General features: G+C 40.2%; 1 protein-coding gene and 1 long non-coding RNA gene across 10 annotated transcripts in view; one reads left to right on the forward strand and one right to left on the reverse strand.

Annotated features, from left to right (window-relative positions):
* Window positions 1-20,795, forward strand: part of FHOD3 (formin homology 2 domain containing 3) — a 414,657-nt gene that overhangs the window by 178,889 nt on the left and 214,973 nt on the right. For all 9 annotated transcript variants that reach the window (XM_068936172.1, XM_068936173.1, XM_068936165.1 and 6 more), the window contains one exon: window positions 15,562-15,629. In XM_068936172.1, coding sequence (XP_068792273.1) covers window positions 15,562-15,629 — 68 coding nt within the window. The remainder of the gene's footprint in view (window positions 1-15,561; window positions 15,630-20,795) is intronic.
* The window catches only part of LOC138066380 (uncharacterized), a 37,919-nt gene continuing 37,482 nt past the window's right edge, over window positions 20,359-20,795 (reverse strand). Inside the window, exon 4 of the long non-coding RNA XR_011139805.1 lies at window positions 20,359-20,579. This is a non-coding gene — a long non-coding RNA (uncharacterized lncRNA). The remainder of the gene's footprint in view (window positions 20,580-20,795) is intronic.

A 20,795-nucleotide genomic window follows, 5' to 3' on the forward strand; every position in this document is an offset into this window, starting at 1 on the left:
AAATAAATCTGTCTACTTAAAAGTCTATCACTGTTTCTCTTCAGTGAAGTCATGAAAGATGTACACAACTCCATGAGTGTTCTTGCAAGGCGAACCTTGAATGATTGCCAGCATTCATTGGGCCAACTATTCCTTATGTATTTTGTTAAGCTAGTTCTGTGGTTCAAGAACAGTTATATTCATATGTGATTGTGATAAGTAGCCAAGGTTGTGTATCGTTGCAGCTGAGGTAGGAGCTGTAATTTCATGACCTTAGTAACTAGCAGTGAATCATTTAGTTTGGTCACTAAATACATTGCTGCCCATAGCTGTAAGCTTTTACCCTACAGCAGGAAATTGGAAATTATTCATGTCTGAGCAGCGGGGCTATGAGTATTCTGCAGTAGGTGACTGGCTTTTGCTTTGCAGTAAGTTACTCGCCCTATACAGTTGCTTTCCAGGAGAAACTGTGCATGAATATCAGCAGATAGGTAGAAGAGTATATCATTGGAGATGAACAATTCAAGATCAGTTGCATCACTTGATATTCCACAACTGGTAGCTAGTTAGACTTGCCAGAGTCTGATAATAAGGCTAATACTATTTAAAATCTTTATTAATGATATGGATGATAAGATGGGATATACTCTTAACAGATTTGCTGAAGACACCAAATTGAGGGAGCAGGTGTTGATATGATGGAGGGCTAGACTTGCTATTCAGGTGGGCTGGAGAAGTGGGGGGTGGAAATCTCAGGAGGTTCAACAGAAGTCCTGTGTGGGGAAGGGAATAATGCTGTACAACAGTACAGGCTGGGGGCCAGCTAGCTAGAAAGCAGCTCTGCAGAAAAAGACCTGGGCGTCCTGGGGGACAAGTTGAACTTGAGTCAGCAGGGCATCCTTGTAGCGAAGAGGGCCAACCCCATACTGATCTGTATTAGCAAGAGATTACTGACGAGGTCTAGGGAAGTGATCCTTGCCTTCTGCCTGGTGTTTGTGAGACTGTCCCCAGTTCTGGGCTCTCCATGGTGCAAAAAGGGCATAAAAGTACTGGAGGGAGGCCAGTGGACAGCCACCGAGACTGCCAGGAGCTGGAGCATGGGTACATGAGGGGAGGCTGAGGGAACTGGGTTTATTCAGTGTTGAGAGGAGAAGGCTCGGAGGGATTGGGTTGTTGACCACGGCTACTTGCTGGGAGGGTGTAGAGAGGAGAGAGCTGAACTCTTCTCAGAGGTGCTTAGTAGAAGGACAAGGGGAACCGGGAGCAAGTTGGAACACGGGAAATTCTGATGAGACGCTAGGAAAAAGCTTTTCAGCGTGAGTTAGTCAAACACTGGTAGGAGTGCTCAGAGAGGTGCTGGAGTTTCTGTCTGTGGAGGTAACTGGAACTCAACAAGACTGTGAGCAACTTGATCTGTTTGGACTTGCTTTCAACAGGGGGTTGAACTAGCTGATCTCCCGAGGGCCCTTCCAACCTCAGTGATTCTATGGATCTATGAACTCCTTACAATAAGAATACTTATGCATTGTCAACAGTGTTTGAAGAAAGATTGAGGAACGCGCTGATGTATGCATAACTTTTGCATAATTATTGGTGGCTGTGTATCTTGCTCTTGATGAACCTCAAAGCCATCCCTAATGATCCCATTTGCAGTATTTGAACTACCAATGCTTTGAACAGTGAGAATGCCTGTAGCTGAGAATGAACGTGAAAAAACAGTAACACAAAAAATCTGGCATTTTGGGGGAGTTAATTAGAGGCTTCACTTGCTTATAACTGGTGTAAATTTTTTGTGAAACTGATCTAACTCTGGATTGAGTTATTTTGGAAGCAAAAACTTTTGTTCTTCTTATAACCTAAGTGCAATATGGAATGGGACTAGTGATCTGGACAGATGAGTAAGTATATGTGTGTATAGGGGTGTGTGTGTGTGTGTGTATATAGGGGTGCCTGGGGAGGGGGGAGAAGTAGGAGAGAAGTAGGAAAGCCTTGGTGTCAAATGTCTGCTCAGTCAGCCCTACATTTGATTATGGTTTTGTTCAGCATTTTGGAGTCTCTGAAATAGAGATCCGCAAGTAATATTTTGACAAATGGGAAGTTTAAAAAGAGGAAAAAGTTTTATTGAACTATTAAATTAATTTTAAATTTCCATTAGAAAACCCATTGCTAGAGGAAAGAAAGGCTTGAGAGAAGGCCTATAAAGTTTCTAATGGCCTTGAAACTGGAAACATCTGCAGAAGTCAGGTGCTGCTTGTTAGGTCTGTTTGGCAGCTGAAGAGACTGAGCTTGGGCAGTGCTGAAGCTAGTCCTGGGGCAAATGGTTTCAAAGGAAGAGGGAACCAGAAGAGCATGGATCAAATGCGTATTTGAATGAGATGAATGTCTTTGCTTTTAATAGCATTAACAGAAGGGTGTTTTCATGAAAAATTTAGATCTCTTGTGCTGGATTGTGCTGCAGGGCTCTGAAGTTGCTTTGGAGGTTGTGTGAGACCAACATGTTGCACCAGACTGCCGAGGGCCAGGCTGGGGCTCTGCAGTCAGGAGTCCTACGGTGCTCTTCATGGGCAGGGAGGAAAGGAAGGAAGCAGTGTTAGCAGACCTTATATTTTGCATGGCAGCTGACTGTATTTATAGGATGAGTTATAGTTTCTGATCTGCACGGCAATTAAGCTGCACTTTTATTATCACATGGATCCTTCTTAAAAAAGGGAGGGAAGGGGAATATGTATAATTTTGATATTCTCCTGATTAATTAGATAAGTAGAACTTTTTTACAGCGACTGGATTAGTACCATTCACGTACAGTGATGAAAATCCATAACAATGAAGAGAGAAAAATAGATACAGATGAGCTCTTTCCTGTGCTTTTGGTCAAGTTACATGGAAGCAGAAATTAATCAGTGATGGAATTAAGTGTAAGGCATGATATACTGGAAAACCTCCATCTGGTATCAGATGTTTTACAACTGTGATAAATGACTTCAGATAAATAATGCTAGCATGTGTTAAACAAGTTCAGACCAAGTGCAGTAAACAAAAAAAGCACTTCAGGAATGTTTGAAAGTATAACTGAATGATACCTGGTATTTGGAGAGCACTGCGAGGACAGTGTTTTCTCTGTGGACATTAAAAGAAAAAATTTTCGAAGATGCTTCAGAAATAGCTTTTCATTATTATTACTATTTTTAACAAATGCAGACCTATAGGTTTCCCAGTGCTAAACAGGATTGTTTGGTTCGCTTAGCTGTTAAGCGGCAAACATCGTATTCCGTGACTATTTCAAACTTTGCCTAGAAACTATCCTGAACCATCGAGGAGCTGAGCCATATGGAAAGGAAGCCAATGGCTTGAATGACTGCTTGTTTATTTTATATTTTTAGAAAAATAGTTGGGGTGGAGGGGGACCCCTTAAGCAGGAAATAGTCCAAGTGAAGCTAGGAGTGCTCCAGCGTCTCTCTGTCCTGCCTCAGTTTCTGCGTAATGTGAGGTGGATGAAGTGAGCTGGTTCCTGGAATGGGCAATGTGCCACTTCTTGGAAAGGGATCAGGCAACTTTTATCTCAGAAAGGCGCAAATCTGTTGCTAGAGCTGGGCATTTTAGAAATCTTTTTCTAAACTGCCTTGGTAATTCTAGTTTACGGAGATGTAGCTTAGCTTCAGCTTGATTAAGTCCTGCAGAATTTAAGCACAGTTGTGCTGCCCCTGGGTTCCTGGTTGTTTGTAGGGACTCCTGTGTGATTGTTCTCTTGTGATCAGTGAAACCAGGTGCCAGGGGGTCATTTAGCACCCAGTTTATAGAAGGATAACGTGACATAACGCATGTGCTATCTGAAGTATTGCCACATATTTCCAGTCAGGCTCAGTCTCAAAATGAGTGGAGTTTTTCTATTTTTCCATAGTTAGGTGTTATTCCAGAAGCTTTTATTCTCAGTGAATAGGAAGCACTGCCTCTGCTGCCAGTGGGAGCAACTCGGGCTTTGCATTTCAAAGGAGACAGTTTTTGTTAAGGATGGGTGTTGAATTAAAAAAAAAACAAAACAAAAAAACCAGAAATGCCCTTCACGATATATATATTTTTTAATGTTGTGTTGGTTATTTTTTATTAGACTCATTGCAGAAAGTCATGATTAATTTAGAATAGCTCTATAAGCTAACGTTAATATCCAAAAATATAATTTAGTGCTAGCGTTGAGATTGGCGTAATCGATATAATGATTTCCAGAACTTGCATCGGCTTGGTAAGCGGAGTCAGTGTCAGTGGCTAGCTCTTCCTTGCTTATACATTACAATAGCTTGGCAAGATGCAGAGTATTTGTATTTTTTCTAGTTTTGTCATTATGGCACAGATTATTCATCAGTGTAATATTGAAAACGTACAAGTGACTATTAGAAATTCTGAGAAGTATGTATTTGTAATTTTTTGGAGAAATTGGGGGACATTTACTTTCTCCTTTTTTTCTAGGTTGAATCTTTTTGCACCAGCTTTCAACTTGAGCAAATATACTTGTACAATATTAAATCCAGAGAACACCTGAAAACGTGTGCACCATTTTATTAGAGGCTTTCCGTAGGACGATCAGATCTCCTTTTCTTTTCAAGATTGTGATGCTCATTCTTTAATACTATGAAAGTATGTATTATTGATTTCTTTTTTTAGAATGGCATACAGAAGCTTTGTGCGGTCTGATGTTCTTGGATTGATTACTCCAGTCAGGCATCCTGAACTTAAGGAATTTAATAAGAGGTGTATTTATTGACTGAGTCTCCACAGCAGTGTTCGGATTGCTTTTTGTTCCCCTTCACTGATTTCTTCTCCTATCTCCTCCTCCCCTCCCCCCAAGAAACCCCCAAAGCACCGCAGATGAGCTCAGCATTATATTGCTGCTGCTGTAGAAGTTGTTGGACTTTTGTAAGGTATATGACCCAAATGAGCAATTGCTGTTAGTGTTAATCAGGATGCAGAGATCAGCAGTTCAGACTACAAATTAGGCAGACTGTCAGGGCGAGCCTCAAGCAGACCGGGCAGCGTGTTGGGCCACACTTGGCCCTTTACTCGCCTCTCTGTGGCTCCTGCTGCTGGCGAGGTTCAAACTCCAGGTGTGTTGCACCATTTATTGGCTAAAGTCACAGAAAAGCAGGCTGTAACCAGGGCAGAGGGTGGGAGATACAAGTCCTTAAAATCACATCCCAGCACTGGACTTCTGTAGCCTCTGGCATCAGGTTATGCTATTGTGCTTTTAGAGCTCTGCAGCTTAGTAGACTATTCCAGGCTTTGGTTTTGGTTTTGTATATAGGGCAATGGGTAAAATAAAAGCAAACCAATTTAACCATAGTAAGTGGAGTGAAAGTTTGGAATATCTCACAGAGGCAGTCGATTTTCCATTGACGTTTTTGCTTGTTCTATTTTTAAATTAGTTGGGGGGGAAAAATTGTAGAGGTGAAGCCACACTGGGAGGTGGGTGACCTCTCTAGAACCTTTCCACAGTGGATTTTTATGATTTTATGGTTGGCGATACTGAGTTAATATTGATCTGTAATACTTGCTGTGGCTCTTGGTGCACATACTGTGGCTTGTATGTGAGGACTGTGTGGAGAATACTTGATCTTGGCAGCTCTGAATATTCAAAACAGTTGAGTGGGAGCGCCTTCCCCCAGCAGAATGGCTGTGAGATGGAGAAGTCTCGCACGTGTACGTGTAACACAGACTTGGGCACTTAAAGATTTGCAATGCCTTTGCAATCAGCAGCAGCACTCGGCTGAGAAGCGACAGCTTTATCATAGTAGTTGCTGCTGATGCCTTATTATCAGCTGAGTGGTCCATACTTAGTGTCTAAATCTTTGCAGAGCCTCCAAGGGGGTTGAACACATACCGTTGCTTAGGAGGCAGCAGCCTCTGAGGTCCGTAGCCTGCTAAAACTGGACGCACTTCCTGAGGAGGGACTGGGCCACTGGAGTGCCCTGGTCTCAAAGGGATGCGCTGACATACTTTGGCGTGTCTTATGCAACCATCAAATTTGGCCTGGACTTGAAGCTCAGGAGCTCATTCACGTTCTTGGCACAAATTGATGGTCTCTTTGCACTTGGGTGTTTTGCTTCTTGCCAAGCTGTCAGCACAGATAAGGCATTCATATTTCTAGGGATAGCAGGTGTGTGCCTAATAATAAATTTTTTTTTTTTTTGGATAGGGTGCTGTAGTTTGCTTATTGCTATTGGCTTAGTAATACTTCTTGAGTATGCAAGGCAGCACATTGGCAAAGTTTTTAAAGTGGAATAAAAACAGAAAACCCAAATTATGACTAGCACAATATTACCAAGTACTTGTAATCCAAGAGGTACTGATATGTATTGTTATTCAAGCACAAGTATACAGTCCAGCAGTTCAGAGAGCTAGTTGTAAAACTGAAACAAACATTAAAGATTTGCCTTGACTTATATATTTTTTTAGATAATTATTTTTTTGCCTCAGATTAGTTACAATAATCTCTAAAGACAACAATAAGTTCTTCTACATTATTTTCTTTTCTAGCAATTTTCCCTGGCTCCATTCTTTTGAATTATGTAACCTACATCTTAGTATAACTGCTACTTTCCTACTGTATTACTCTCGAGGGAACAATTTTGCATTAGTAGGGGGATGAACAAGATGACCTCTTAAGTCTTTTCCATCACCACTTTCTATAGTATGGTGCTGTAATATTTGACCTTGTGTTATATAGCCTTTTCCTTTCTGTAACCCTTTGACTTTTTTCAAAAGAACAGTCATAGCATTTTTTGACATCTAAAAATGCGCTCCTTTGAAGTTATCAAGCTGAAATGCTGTTTCCTGCACTTCAGAACTGAAGAGCAGGTTAGTGCCTCTTGCCCGTTCCATGGCCAAAGCGAAAATGCTGAAGGAGAGGATCTTTATTTTGTTAATGTGTTGGCAAAGCTGCAACTTTCGAGTATGTTCTTTCTAATGCTGCTTTTCCTTTCCAGGAAGGAAGGAAGGCCGACTTGAGCAATTTGTTCTAGATCCGCACTTTGTTCATGGACCTACACAGTGTGCTTCATTGCCCTTATTTTGAAGAAAAGGCTTTCCCCACATGTGCTCTAACTTATCCAGCCTGATACCTACTAATCAGAAATACGGCTCTAAAGGGGAACTCTGTATTCTAGTTCGCAAGAACAGAAGGAGTGAGTGAGTGTGAGAAGTAGTTTGGAAATGGAAAGAAAAGCTGCAGTGGACTAAGGCAAAAAGCAGATTCAGAAATGGCTTGCTATCCCTGCTTGCTCATAGCTTTCAGTTTGTGAAGAAGGGCAAATGCTTTTTGCGGCATTGGCTGGGCAAGAGTTTCTGAGAGCTCTCCAGCGCCAGCCTGACCACAAAAGCCACTCTCAAAACAGATTTTCTGCGGTGAACAGCTCCTACGTTTTCTTCGTTCTCCAAAGACAACCAATCTTAATAAGCCTGCTTTTTTTTAAAAAAGTGAAATGCTTGAGCCATTCAAGTATCTTAGGGTTGTTGCTGCTGTTTTCGGCATAGTTAGTGCGGTTCCCTGTTGATTCTGAATTTTTTCTGTCCTGTCATAGTTCTTACTTCAGAATTTACATGTAAAAGCTGCTGTTGGGCTCATTTACTGTTTATGTCCTTTTCCCCACAGCAGTAAGAGAAGTCAACTGAGAGAGTTTTCTGCAGAACAGAGTTGGCAATGCAGTTGCAAACACAAAGGTATAAAACTAGAGGTAGACTTTTACCTTTTCTGAGTACAGCCAGCCTCACCCTGTATTTCCTCCTTTCAGTTGTTTATAAGTAGACAGGACCTTGATGCACCAAGCGTATAGAGAAAGGAAGTTTTTACTCCATCAATTTTTAACGTTCCCTTGTTTTTAGTATGACACAATGTAAAATATGGAGAGGATGAAGGTCCATATTCTTAACCCACAGGATCCAGCGGATGAGAACTAAGGTTTCCTGTTGCACTTAACTGTATAAACGCTTGCTGTGTTTTAGCATCTCTCTTTAGTGTAAATCATTGGCGTTTATTTGCCTTTGTGTGTAGGGACAGCATGATAAATGTTCTTCTTCCTAGTTCCACATGCATGTGGATTGGTGTACAAGAGGCAAGAAACAGTATTTTAGAGCTTTGTAAGGAGGAAGCTCTTGCTAATGGTTTATCCATGACACATTTACGCTCTGCTTGAAGCAAAGTAGAATAATCAGAATTTTGGAAGAAATGGTTGAGAGGAGGGATCTCCTTAATTCTGTTAGGCTTCTGGAAGGGAAGATGTAGAAGACTGCAAAGTCCCTTCTACCAGCTCTATGTAGAAAAGGCTACTGCTTTTAAATCTCAGTGGACTACTTTTTTGCTGTAGTTTTGCTGTATGTTGGTAATAAATCTCAAGTATTGAGTAAAACTTGGAGGAAAGGGTGGAGGAGGTTCCAGGACATTCGGGCATGATGCAGTTGCAGGGGGAAGGACCTATCCTGAACAGAATATTTCTCTTGTGTTTTACATGAATGATTCAGTTTCTCATTCAGTTTTTCCATGCTCCCTAATTCCTAAGTTTTACTTCTCCTTAGATGAACATTTAAGCATTACTATTTTCTTCAGGCATTGTTGTTTATATAGTAACAAATTCCCACACCTTGGTCAGGTCAGCTTTCCTGACTATTCTCCTTCTTAATGACTCTCTTCACTGGTCTTCTGTGCTATTCTTCATGTTGTTTTTGCTGCTTGTCACTCCATGTCTCTTTTCTTTGTCCTCAAGATTATCACTTTTCTCCTCAGTCCTCTGGAGTTTTCTTGTTGTTGCTCCTTTTCCCCCAAATTATTGGATCTGTTTTCATATCTTGTGGCTATGTAGGAGCAGGAGTCAAGGTACAGTTAGTTTGGAGGATATTGACATCTGGAGGGGATACATTTGCCACTGAATTTAAAATATGTCATTGTTCTTACCCTGAGAGTTTTTTACTAATCTACTCGAGGTATAAACTAGCATTTTTGGTGCTTCAGAGGAGCATCCAAAGAAGGTTAGCTCAAGTCCTTCTCCTAAAAATGGGATTTCCTTCCTGTAGTCTCTCCTTGTGGAAATCTAGCAGTCTCTCTCTTTTTTTTTTTTTTTCTTTCTTCCCCCCTTGCCATTTGCTCCTTGCAGCAAAAGGAAAGCAAACTTCTCCCCTCTGAGAGGCAGGAAACTCTATAAGGATGAGTGTACAGCAGTATCAGGCACTTTTCACTCCCAGGGCAGTTCCCGCTGTGGAATTGTCCCTGCTTTGGAGGAAGGGGTATCTGAGGCTGGGTTGTGCCTTCCTCTGCTCCCACTCCCCGCCTGGGGATCCCTTAGAGAGAAAGGAAATGAGGAAGCAGGCTCGCAGCAAGCCCTTCTCATATACAGGCGTCCCCAGATCCTCTGGCCACAGAGGCTCTCCATCCCCTCTGCAAGCGGAGGGGACGCGCTTTCCCGGATAATTAACTCGGCAGCTGTTTTGTGCCTGAATGCAAATGAGCTGCAATAGGTTTTGTGCTCCTTGGGAGCCTGCAGCGCATCCCTGGCGAGGTGGCCCGGCAACGCAGCGGAGTCGCACAGCGCTGACGCAGGCAGCAGTTGGCGTTCGGCTGCCGGGCTTAGTACGGTTTGGACTTAGCCTGTTGCTTTTCGTCAGATCATACTTTATCGTTTAAAAACTAGTTTTCCTCACTCAGTGCTAATCATCTATCCTCAGGTGAGCCGGGGAATATATAGTTTGAGTTTAAAAGTGACACATGTTGCACTAAAGAATGCATAAAAATATATTTATACGGAGAAAATAAGATCACATTCGAGGAAAAAAAAATTGAAGATTTGTAATATGTATAACTAAGTAATCTCAGCAGAAGGAGCAGTTACATTAATGTAATAGTGGGCAGTGTGCCTGTGAATGAATCCCCTCTCTGTATATTTTCTAGGGGGTCGGGAGTAAAAGGAAAGTATATTGTCTTGCCAGCAGATTTATTACTAGCTTTTGTGGACAAAAACAAAACTAGAGAGAGCCTCTTTTTGGCATTGGTCCAGGTCTTTTCTTAGAGCAGCGCTTTAATTTGTTTGACATACAGTGAGGGAATGGCACGCTGCACTAATTAGTTTTATATACAGTAATTTTATAGATCTGCAACCCCATATGTACTCATGGGCCCACTTTAGAGTCCAGTGAAGCCTCTCGGGTTATTCCCTGAAGTGCGTCTTCAGGGCTGCAGCCTGATTTACCGCTCTGCTCCTCCAGTTCTGACCCAGGTTTACAGCTGTGTAAATCCACTGATTGAGGTAGAATAAGACCCACTTAAAATTAAAGTAGCATAGTAATGAACTTGGAAGTGTGGTACTCATCATTCACAAGACGACCGAGGTTTTTGAATATTGAAACCTTTTTTTATTTATTTTTTACTTTTTGATTTTTCCTTCACTACTGGTGGAAACTTGCGAGCAGTTGATTTAAATTCTGAAGGACAGTTTAACGATTACTTCGTTGTAAGGACTAATGAATTTTTTTTTTCTTTTTTGCAAGGACAAGAAATAAGATTTTAGTTTCCAAGCGCTGGCCTGATTTCTAGCGCTTAGTGGAAGCCAGAGAACATGGCTACTTCTGTCCCATGCAACGACTTTAGAAATGAATGGCAGGAAATATTTAAAAGGTTTTTTAATTAGATCTGCACCAGCTACCCTGCTAATGTAATCAAAGGTAGAGTTAATCTCCCTTTTATGTTTTTATAAGGAAAGGAGCTTCATCTTGACATTATAGTTTGAAGAAAAGAGGCATGGATGGGAAATGTGGAGGTCATTCAGGCAGCAGCAAGTGAAGCAGAGCAACTCCCATTTGTGCTCAGCCAGATGTTCACTAGCCTTTGCCAATAGCTCAAAAGCTGATGCTACATAAATTACTATATCCTAGGGACTAATTCAATGGGTGTGATGGAAGAGGAAGGGAGGAGAATGGTACCCGGTCGGTCAGAGGTCAGGTGTTACACATGGGACTGCACCAAGCAATATTCAGCCAGTTCATTTTTTGTTTTTTATTGTGGATTGAAAACATTAATTTTTCCCATAGAAAGTAGAAGAAAAGTCAATGATTGTATTAAGAGTAAAAGAGTAAATTATTATTTGCTTAAAAAACTCCCAGTTCCCCTATAGTCAAGAGATGAATACCCAGTGAGACTCGATCCTCTGAAGGTCGTCTTGGAAAATATATAGTACCCTTTGAAAGCTATCAGCAGTAAGATGAAATGAAAATCTTTAAAAGGCTTCTCTTTCTCTCTTCATTTCTGAAAATATGCTAGTTGCAAACCAAACTGCCTCACCTCCTCAGTGATTACTAGGCTCTCTAGATTCATCTGGAGAAATCACTTTTCATCTGGTGTGCGTTATTTTTCTTTTCTCTCTAGGAGAGTTATTTTTACAGAAGCCGAGTAATAAATCATGGTTTTCTTCTAATGTGAATCATTTTCACTCCCAAAGTGCTGTTAACGGAAGAAAAGTAGTCCATTTAGGTTGCTACCTGTCACGTGTGAATGTTTATATCACGAGTCTGGTGGTATTTGGTGTTCTGCCTAGAGCACTGGGACGGGCAGACAAGCGGTGAGCTAAGAATCTCGGGAGCTTTTAAGGAAACATATCTCGGCCCTGTGATGCAAAGAATGATTTAACAAATGTGGCTCTTGGTTGCTACAAAAGCGGAAAATAAAAATTAAGCTTCTAATAGTACCCGGGTTTGTATTTGCTTTGTTTCAGACGAGTTGATTCTGATTTTGAATGTTTGAAGTTGGCAATGCTGATTGATGCTTTTTAACTTCTCAGGATTTCCTAGAGTCTACGAGTAAAAGCTGGGTTTCAAGGTCACCGAAGTGCCAGCTTGGCATCCTGAGCACTACTGCTCAGTCAGTGGGAAGCTGCCCTGAAGGGACAGAGTGCCTTTTCCTTCTTAAAATAAAGAAATAAGCAGTGCCCTCTAGTGTTAACATCTGAGGAAACCACCAGGAGAATTTGCTCTCATCTCTAAGTCTGCAATTAAACCAATTTCACAGCTGCAGACATTCCTCTTTCCTTTTTTTAAGGAAAGTTGATATCTCAAACTCTGACTTAATTTATCATCTTTAATCTTGGTACATTATGGAAGTTGTGTAATGTGTCTCCAAACTGTACCTGATCTGCAGAAGGACATGAGTGCTTTTGGGGGACTGGTTTATTTGTTTCTTTGCTTATTTTAACAAAATAATGTGACAATCATGAAACTTCAGGGAAAGGTGTAGCAGCTGGTGTTTTACATGAAATTCAAAGGCTCAGTTTGTGGCACAACATAGTCCGGACAAAAATATTCAAGTGTACATACAAGCTCCTTAATTCTGCCGATCAAATGTTGTGCCTCCGACTACCTGGTATCCTTTTAAGGAACTTTTCTAACCTGACAAACCTGATCGGGAGCTATGGTGACAGGTGGCGGGTAGGTTTTGGGCTGGCCTAGGAGCTGCTTACGTATTTTTTGTTCTAGTGGCGGTAGCAGTTGTGGTAGTTTGGACTTGTGCTTCAAAACCCTAAGGGTGGTTCGTTTTGGCTAAAGGAGCCTCTGTCAGGGATGCGCCTGTGGGAATTACGATCGCCTCTGTACTTTTCTGCCATGGAAAAAGAGCTTACTGATTGTTGTTGTCTTTCAGTTTCTGTTGATTTATTTTCATGCTCTTAGTTCCCATCGGGGGGGGGCCTTTTGGACCAGGTACCGAGGCCCCCGTGCTGGATTCAAGTTGCTGTTGGCAAATGGGAATGCTGCAAGGCCTGGGAGCTGCTTCCCAAGTGTCCCTCAGCCCAGATCTGGTAGATACATTTACAGTTTTCTGCAAAACACCCCACAGAAAGTCAATAAAAATATAAGCTTTTATAAAATGATCTCTGGGGTACTTTGGCTTATGCAGGCTTTCCCATCCTGGATGAACTTCACCCTGATTTGAAGTAGACTAAACCAAAACATTTTCTAATGTAGCATAACTCTGAAGTGTGACTGTTTCACTTATCTCCTTGGATAGTGGTCGTGAACATTTCTAATGGTTGCCAGCGCTATAAAAAAAGGGTGCCAAGACTTAAGTAGACGGTATGTTGCATGTGCGCAAAAATATAAGTTAAAATGGTTAGAAACTTGTATTTCTGAGTTGGTTCAATAAGATTAACTCCAAGCGAGGGAGGGAGCTGTGAACTTTAATTCGCTTTGTGCAGCTGTGCCTTGGCAAGAAATATCAGGAATGAGATGAGATATCGTATTGGTTGCTCCTCCAAAATGGTGTCAAACCAGTTCAAGTGTTTGCAACATATGCTTCTGTCTGCTTGCTGCTGTTGCAAAACTTGGTACATCCAGTAGCTGTTGGTTTTTTAGTGACGGATCCTTTTTTTTAGCTGCAGTTAGCAAATTCTGTCTTTTTTGCTGCGTCTGAACACCATAGCACTGCTTGTGCTAGTGGCGTGGGTTGATGATATACTCTGAAAAGAACAAGGGGAAAACAAATACTGTTCAATTTTGTTCTTTTGAGATGTACCAAAAATCTGCATGGCTCAGTGGCAGCAACTGGCCTTATCGTGTCATAACAGCGCTGTGTTAGTGCTCCCCCTGCCCTGGCTGGGCTGAGAAGTGTTCTTGTTGAGGGAAGAGGAGAAAAAGAAGGAAAAAAAGAAAAAGAACCCCCCCCCCCGCCCCCGACAGCTGGCATTTGTTAGAATGTTGATATTTGTGCACAAAGTTGCCAGCGCTTTAAGACATGGTGCCTCTCTTAATTAAGATGATAATGTGCTGCCTTGTTTGGGGAGACTCTGCTCATAATAATGTTGGTGAATTATGAATAGAGGGAAATTAGTAATAACAAATGCCAGATGGAGGTATCTTTCAAAGAAGAATATTTTGTGTAATATGGCATGTGAAGTTGACAAAACAGGTCTTAAAAGATCTTTATTATTGTGTAAGCTTTCCTGACAAAATTACTCTTTATCCTGCCAAGAAATGTAGTTTCACATGCCAGTGTGTTTTTAAGCTAGAGTAATTAAAGTATGCCTCTAAGTTTATGGCTTGAAGTGAAATCCTTTTGTCAGGACGCTGTAAACAGTGCAAGGAAGGAGACAACTTTTAGCAATAAAAGTTTTGCCAATTCTACACATTTTACCTTTGAAACCAAAGGCAATTAGAGAAGAACAAAATTACTTACAAGATTTGCAAAAAAGTGTAAGTTTTACTTCACTTTTTTTCTTTGCTTGAAGGCAACTGTTGGGAATAAGGAACAATTGTCTTAAATTAAAACCATCTTTCTTTGTTTGAAGTGAAAAACGATTACCAAGTTATAAATGCATCAAATCCTCAGATGATATGCCTTTTTGTAACTAACTGAGAAAAAGGGCAGTAAAACTTGATGTCATTTTGTAGTGTAATTAGAATGGAAATAGACAAGGGAAAGTAAGAAAGAAAATGCAGGGGTTAATGTTTCGCTTTCTTGTATTCCTGCTCCATAGGCATGCTGACTTTGATCTCCTGAGCTACTGCAGGCCACTGCTGCTCCCCGTTGCAGGATAGGTCTTTCAGTGATCTTGAGTGTGTGTGTCATGGCAGATGATCCCAAAGATTTGATTTTTTTTTTTTTTTGGTAATTGCTTTCATATTACGTTAAAGTAGTAAAATCCAACACAGAGAAATTTGGGATTGTATACGGCCACTGTTGAATATAGTCTCTCTCTGCCATATATCTCTGCGTAGTAGACTTTTAGTTACATTCTGCTCCTACCCACACGCACAGTCACAAAACACTTCCTAATACACAATAATAAACTTCAGGCATACAGTACAAACATCCTCCAAAGGTACAAATGTTATGGCAGGATATAGAAAGCTAGCAGAGAAGTTGCTGTTGTCTACCTCTAATTGTTTTCTGTGAGCATTGGTAGTAGGAGAATAAACATGGCAATATATTTTCAATCTGGATGATGAAAAGAATGCTTCAGCTTCTCTTAGAAAAAGATCAAGATAAGTTTTCATGAGGATAAAACACTGTTTTGAATTATGCTTAGAACAGACTGTCTAGCTATTTTTGGTATTAATGTTCATTGCAATTGTAGAAAGGAATTAACAATAGGAAGATGAGAGCACAGGAAAAGAATGTCAAGAGGGAAGGCAGGCAAGGATGGGATTCAGTGACTCTAGCTTTGATAACAAAAGCAGAGAGCGCTTTCAGTTGGGTCTTTTGATGCTAATCTGGCACTTAATAAACTCTAAATTTAACCTTAATGCAGAAAGAAGAGTATTTCTAGCTGTTCTTGAAATGTCCTTAGAGTGTTGATTCTTGCTGATCTTTTTGAAGTTACAGTGAACTTACCTGGGAGATGTTATCTGTAGTTATGCACAGCTAAATCCTGGTTTTACTTATGTTGTGTAATGGGCAAGCACTGTATGTATGAACAAGAAACTTGCTTACTTTTGGCAGCAGTCTGCCTAATGGAAAATGGGCACTATGACTCTTCCCGCTAACCCTTTTGCAATCTGTGCCCCTTTTTAGCAATGTTGTCAGTTTTGTTAATGCTGATCTTCATGCTGTTATCTTTTTTCCAGAAAAACTCTACAATTCCAATGGACGGGAGCTGAGACGGGCGCTTTTCTCTTTGAAACAAATTTTTCAGGTAAGCGAGTATGTCGTCAATGACTGTCCATTCTGGGATTTGAACGTGACTTGAATTTCTTTATCTAGGTAAAGAATAACTTACAAGTTTTGGCAAAAGAGAAAATTTTAGGACCCCATTTTTGAAGGGCATTCAGCCAGTTGCTTCTTCGGCTCTCTTCTGTTTGTGGTCTGCAAACCTTCCACCGTTCCTTCAGTCTTAAGAGGGCAGGACTGGTTATGGAGGAATGGCAGACTTAATGGTTGGAACCTGCCAGGAAAGGAAGGAAGAAAACTGGGTCTCTTACGTGGAAAATTGTGCTGCACGTTGGACTGTGAGACAGATAGTTCTGCGTTGGGAAGACTGGAAGGGAGTTCCATAAATTGGAGCTAGAAAACCATCGTATGGGGTGATGGCCTGACAGGCTAATCCTGTCCATAGAAATATTGTTGACAAATAGACTAAGCCACACTAAAGCCTAAAAAAGGGATGTGAGAAGACATGGGACAGATCTGATGAGGAACCAAGATGTAGTGGGAGAACTCCAAAGATGTTGGAATTGAGATTTAGGTTAGAAACAAGAGGCCCCAATTTATTGATTAGCCCAGAAAGATATTTCACAGAGCTCTAACCGATCAGTTTAAGGAAAGGCATGGATTCAGATGTGTTTGCTATGGAGGAGACCTGGAATCAGCAGGACTTTAGGTCCTTTGGAGAAGGAGCAGGTGTGATAGAAAAGTGCTGTGGGCAATATGAGAGTGAATGGATTGAGATGCTTGGATTTCAGATCTGTTTCCCTGGATAAGGGGAAGGACTTGATAAAGATGCAGGACTGGAATGAATCAGGTTGGAGAGAACAGGCCAGAAAAAAGGAAAAGAAAAAGGGGGTGAGAACCAAGCACACTGCAAGTCTGATCTTAAAACAGAATTTTGGGTGACAAATCCACTTCTGTCAGTAAATATGAGTGAAATCAATTTAAAAAAAAAACCCACAGACCTGTCCTCCTAACTAAACGGTTGATGTGGAGGATAAAGACCTATTACTTTATTCAGGTACACTGGCAGGTGTTGGTCTAAGTAGAGGCAAGGGTTTTAAACTTAGTGAAGCGTTTTTTGTTTTGTTTTGAAATAACCATTTGTTCTAAGAATAACAAAAATATTTTAATAATTCTACAAGATTGCAGAATTGCAAATTTCCAAAATTTACAACACCTTTTGCGGGCTTCAAAATTAAGCATTCATTGGTAAATGCCAGAATGAAGATTTCCTGAGAAATAGGATTAGTTGGGGAAGGGCTCCCCTTGCACAGAGAATTTTGGTAAATGAAGATATCTTTCTAGGTCAGAACAAAGCTCCCTGAGTTTTGAAATTTTTGGATAGGAAAGGAGTTCCAACTCCAGAGCTGTCTGGTTGTCTCCTGGTCACAGATTGGGAAAACCATTGTGTCTTTAAGGTGTTCCCAGGGGAAGGCTGTTTTAGAGTTGTGAAGATTCCAGTTGGATTTCCCTATGAGCTTACCAAGTGGGTAGACTGTGTGCTCAGAGGAAATTAGGCAGGTTTCCCAGAGTTATCTCTGATTTCTTCTCTTTTTGTTTACCACAACTGTTTCTGGGAATTATTTATTTATATTTCTGTGAATTTACATATTCCATAGCTTAATTTGGGCCCTCATGCATATGTAACAGTGAGTGCTAAGCCTCTCTTCCTATCCATCCCACAACTCCCATCAAAGCTTTTTCCCAGTTCCGGTGTTCGTAAGTGTTGTCTCCTAGGTACGTTTTTTGAAGTCTAGTAAGCGTTTCTGAGCAGATAGTGCTCAGTGCTTTCAGTGAATGCACTGTTAAGGTCTCTCTCTTCTACCTAATTAGCTATTTTCATGGGAATAGATATTGTTTACATATTTATCTGTCTAATAAATTTAATGGGATGGGTTGAAAAGTAAAGAGCGGGAAGGGAGAAAAGACATGCACAAAAAGATATGAACGAGTATTGATGCATGACCGTTGAATATACAAGAAACCAGGATAATGGAGCTAAGATTTTATCCTAATCTAGTCATAAAAGTTAACATTTTAACAAAAGTTAACGTTTTAAAGTTAACAGTTAACATTTTATCCTGGTTATTTCCAGCGTTAATTTCATTCTTTTGTAAGTCAATATTATTATCTTAACGTTTCACTTGTTACAAAGAGATGATTAGACTTTCTGTTTGAAGAGGGGCATTGCCTGCCTAATTGTAAAGTAAGAATTCAGTTCAAAACTAGATTGTTGGAAATGCACCCGGAACGAATTTAGCTTTTAAGTTAAGCCATTCTGATGGTTTTAGAACATAATTTTCCTTGAAGAATTTGAGTTTTCTACTTTCTAATATACCTGATCTGGGGAGGAATTTGAGAATCATCTATTACCGCTTTAAGTAGTATTTTCTAATAGAGTTATGGCTGTTTATTGAATGAATATGCCCTTAGAAGAAAATTTCACGTGCTGTGAGGATGCAAGGACAGATTTATACATTGGTGGAGGAACTGAGAAGGAACGTTCCTCAAGCTGGAGATTATCCATGTCATATGCTCAGATATGTGATGTGGTATACTATCAAACTGGAAAATAAAACTCTCTCATATAAGTTCTTTTTTACTATCAAACCTTGTTGTCATTAACACTAGTTACCACGTTGTTAAAGACATCTTCCAAAAATGATTTTAGTTTGGTTTAAAAAGAGCCATAAGTGGAATTTTTAATTTTTTAGAAAGAGGAGCTTTTTTTATTAGTGAAGAGAAGTGCAAGCTGAGGTAACGTTATAGGCCAGACACTATTGTCAAATGGTCCTACCTAATTTATTTTCTATAGTCTATAACATTAAAGTATGTTAGCATTAGAAATCTATTTATCTACCATTATGTTAAACTTTTTTAAAAAGAGTATACTTCCATATGAATATCTGTTTAATTTTAGTTCTCATTATGTTTAGTATTTTAAATTCTTCAAGAGTACAATGTTTTGGAAATTAAGTATTGACTTCAAGACTAGTCTTTTTATTTCCACGTAATGTTCATTTTAACAATTTTCAGACAGTTATACTGAATTCATCATGTCTTAAAGTGCCAAAACATTTCATAACACCATGTTTTTATAATCATTTCATCATAGCTGAGTTAATTTGGCCCAGCTCTGTGTCCATATCATTTTTAATTTGAAGAACTTCAAGGTAACGTACAGTCTCATATTTGTGTTAAGTGGGAACAAGCCCAAGTTTTACATCAAATCTGAATTCCAAATAGTCAGATCTTTTGGTTTTTCACGCAAGGTCTCAGTGAAGCGTAGCAAGGTTTGGCAAATGCAACGCCTTTGTTTCAAATTTTAAATAAAAGATTCATTTGGCAAGTACAAACTTGGAATTTCTCTTTCGTTTCTTACGGTGGGCTGTTTTTGGCAAAATGATAAGGGTCATGCAGAGCATTTTTCTTTGACAGTAATGTCGTTCCTGCTGTTGTAACTTGCTCTGAAAGGTTAATATATCCGTAGTCGTGATGTTTTGCTGGATTGTACTGCAGTATCCTCCTTCTGATTTACCGATACACCTTTCCACAAATGCACTTGTGGAGTAAGGAAAGTAATGTTCATATTATGGAAATATATTAAGAATTTGACCATAAAGTAACAAAATAATGCAGATATAATTCACGATACATTGGACTATAGTTTAGCTCCCCTTGAATCAGTTTTCTGATGGACTTCCCTGTTGCCTTAGTTATTGTGTTCTTCAGCTTATCAGAGATTCGTCAAGTTTTAGGTACAATGTGCTAAAACTCCCAAAGGCATACAGGAGCCGAATCCAGCCTAATATGGTGCTTATAAAATTATGATCTAGAAACTTTTATGTTATCATGAAACTGTAAAAGAAGAAAAAAATACAACTCCTTAAATTACTTTATTCAATGTTTATGAATCTCAAAAGCAGGAAGAAATAGGTAAAAGTATTATAGTATGTGTAAATGTGTATTATGTATTTTACGTGACGTTAAAAAGGTTTATTTTTATAAAACCTCTGATGCGACTAGACATAACATAAAGCAGGTATGTTATAGAACTTGGAAACAAAAATATGTCTTGTAGTCGCAAAGCATAGTTTAAAATTATGCTGGTTGCGTCATTTCAAAATATGAATGAGCTGGGTGAGCGTGTTTCCCTGTAAGAAAAAGAAGAAAATTATAAAATGTGTTTCAGCCACTTTGAAATCTATAATCACATGCAAGTCTTCATGGCTTATTAAAAATATTTTCTGGAAAGCAGACCCAAAGGCTTTTTTTTTTTTTCTCAAGATAAAAAGGCAGTTTTCTCTTAGGATTTTTTTCCCCCCTGCTAAATGTCATTCACCAAATGTGGGAGATCTGCTATCTTCTTTGCGGAACCTCGGCCCCCAGTTTGTACTGTGCTCAGAAGAGCAGGCACAGTAGTCCTAAAATTCTCTTGCAGAATTTTCTCCTCTGGTTTAAAAAAAAAATTCGTTAATCATTTAACAGTTGAGCTTTGTGTAAAATACTACACAGAAGAGCTATCTGAGGGCCCTGGAAACATTAACTAGGAGGTGTTTGGATAGACACAATCTTATCAGGGAGTGAAATCAAATGTCACCTGCTTGGGCTGCTCAGGCCTTGTGGGGAGGGCAGGAGGCGCATTCGGGGTTTGCCTCCACCAGTGGAGGAAGGCAGTTGCTCCTTCCGCTCTTGCGAGGACAACTGACGGCACCTTGGAGCTTGAAGCCGCACGAGACTCAGCGCAGGGGCTGCTGTCATTGCTCGTAGGTCAGGCTGCCAGCTCTCCCTGCTCGGAGCCCCTTTGGAAGGCTCACGAAGAGGAGACAAACTTCAGTTTCCTTCCCAGAGCTGATTTGCCTTAGTTTCACGTGAAAGTTTACATATCTGTCCTAATCTTTTACAGAGGGTAGGCTTCATTCCTGTTTAGAGATCCCTAATAAAACATAGATTGTCACATTAAATATTAGCAAAGTCACTTTCCCAAGATCTCAGACAAATACACCCTTTTCCTCACGCCTAGACAATGTTAGGAGCTAGGATTTGAACTATTCTTAGTGTTGTTGTAAGACATGAGCTTTTCCCACCACAAGGATAGCCTCCAGGCCTGGGAAGCCAGCAGTTGTCATTCTTTAATCTGTGTGAATCTCTG

Source organism: Struthio camelus, chromosome 2 (assembly GCF_040807025.1).
Source record: "Struthio camelus isolate bStrCam1 chromosome 2, bStrCam1.hap1, whole genome shotgun sequence".
NCBI lineage: Eukaryota > Metazoa > Chordata > Aves > Struthioniformes > Struthionidae > Struthio > Struthio camelus.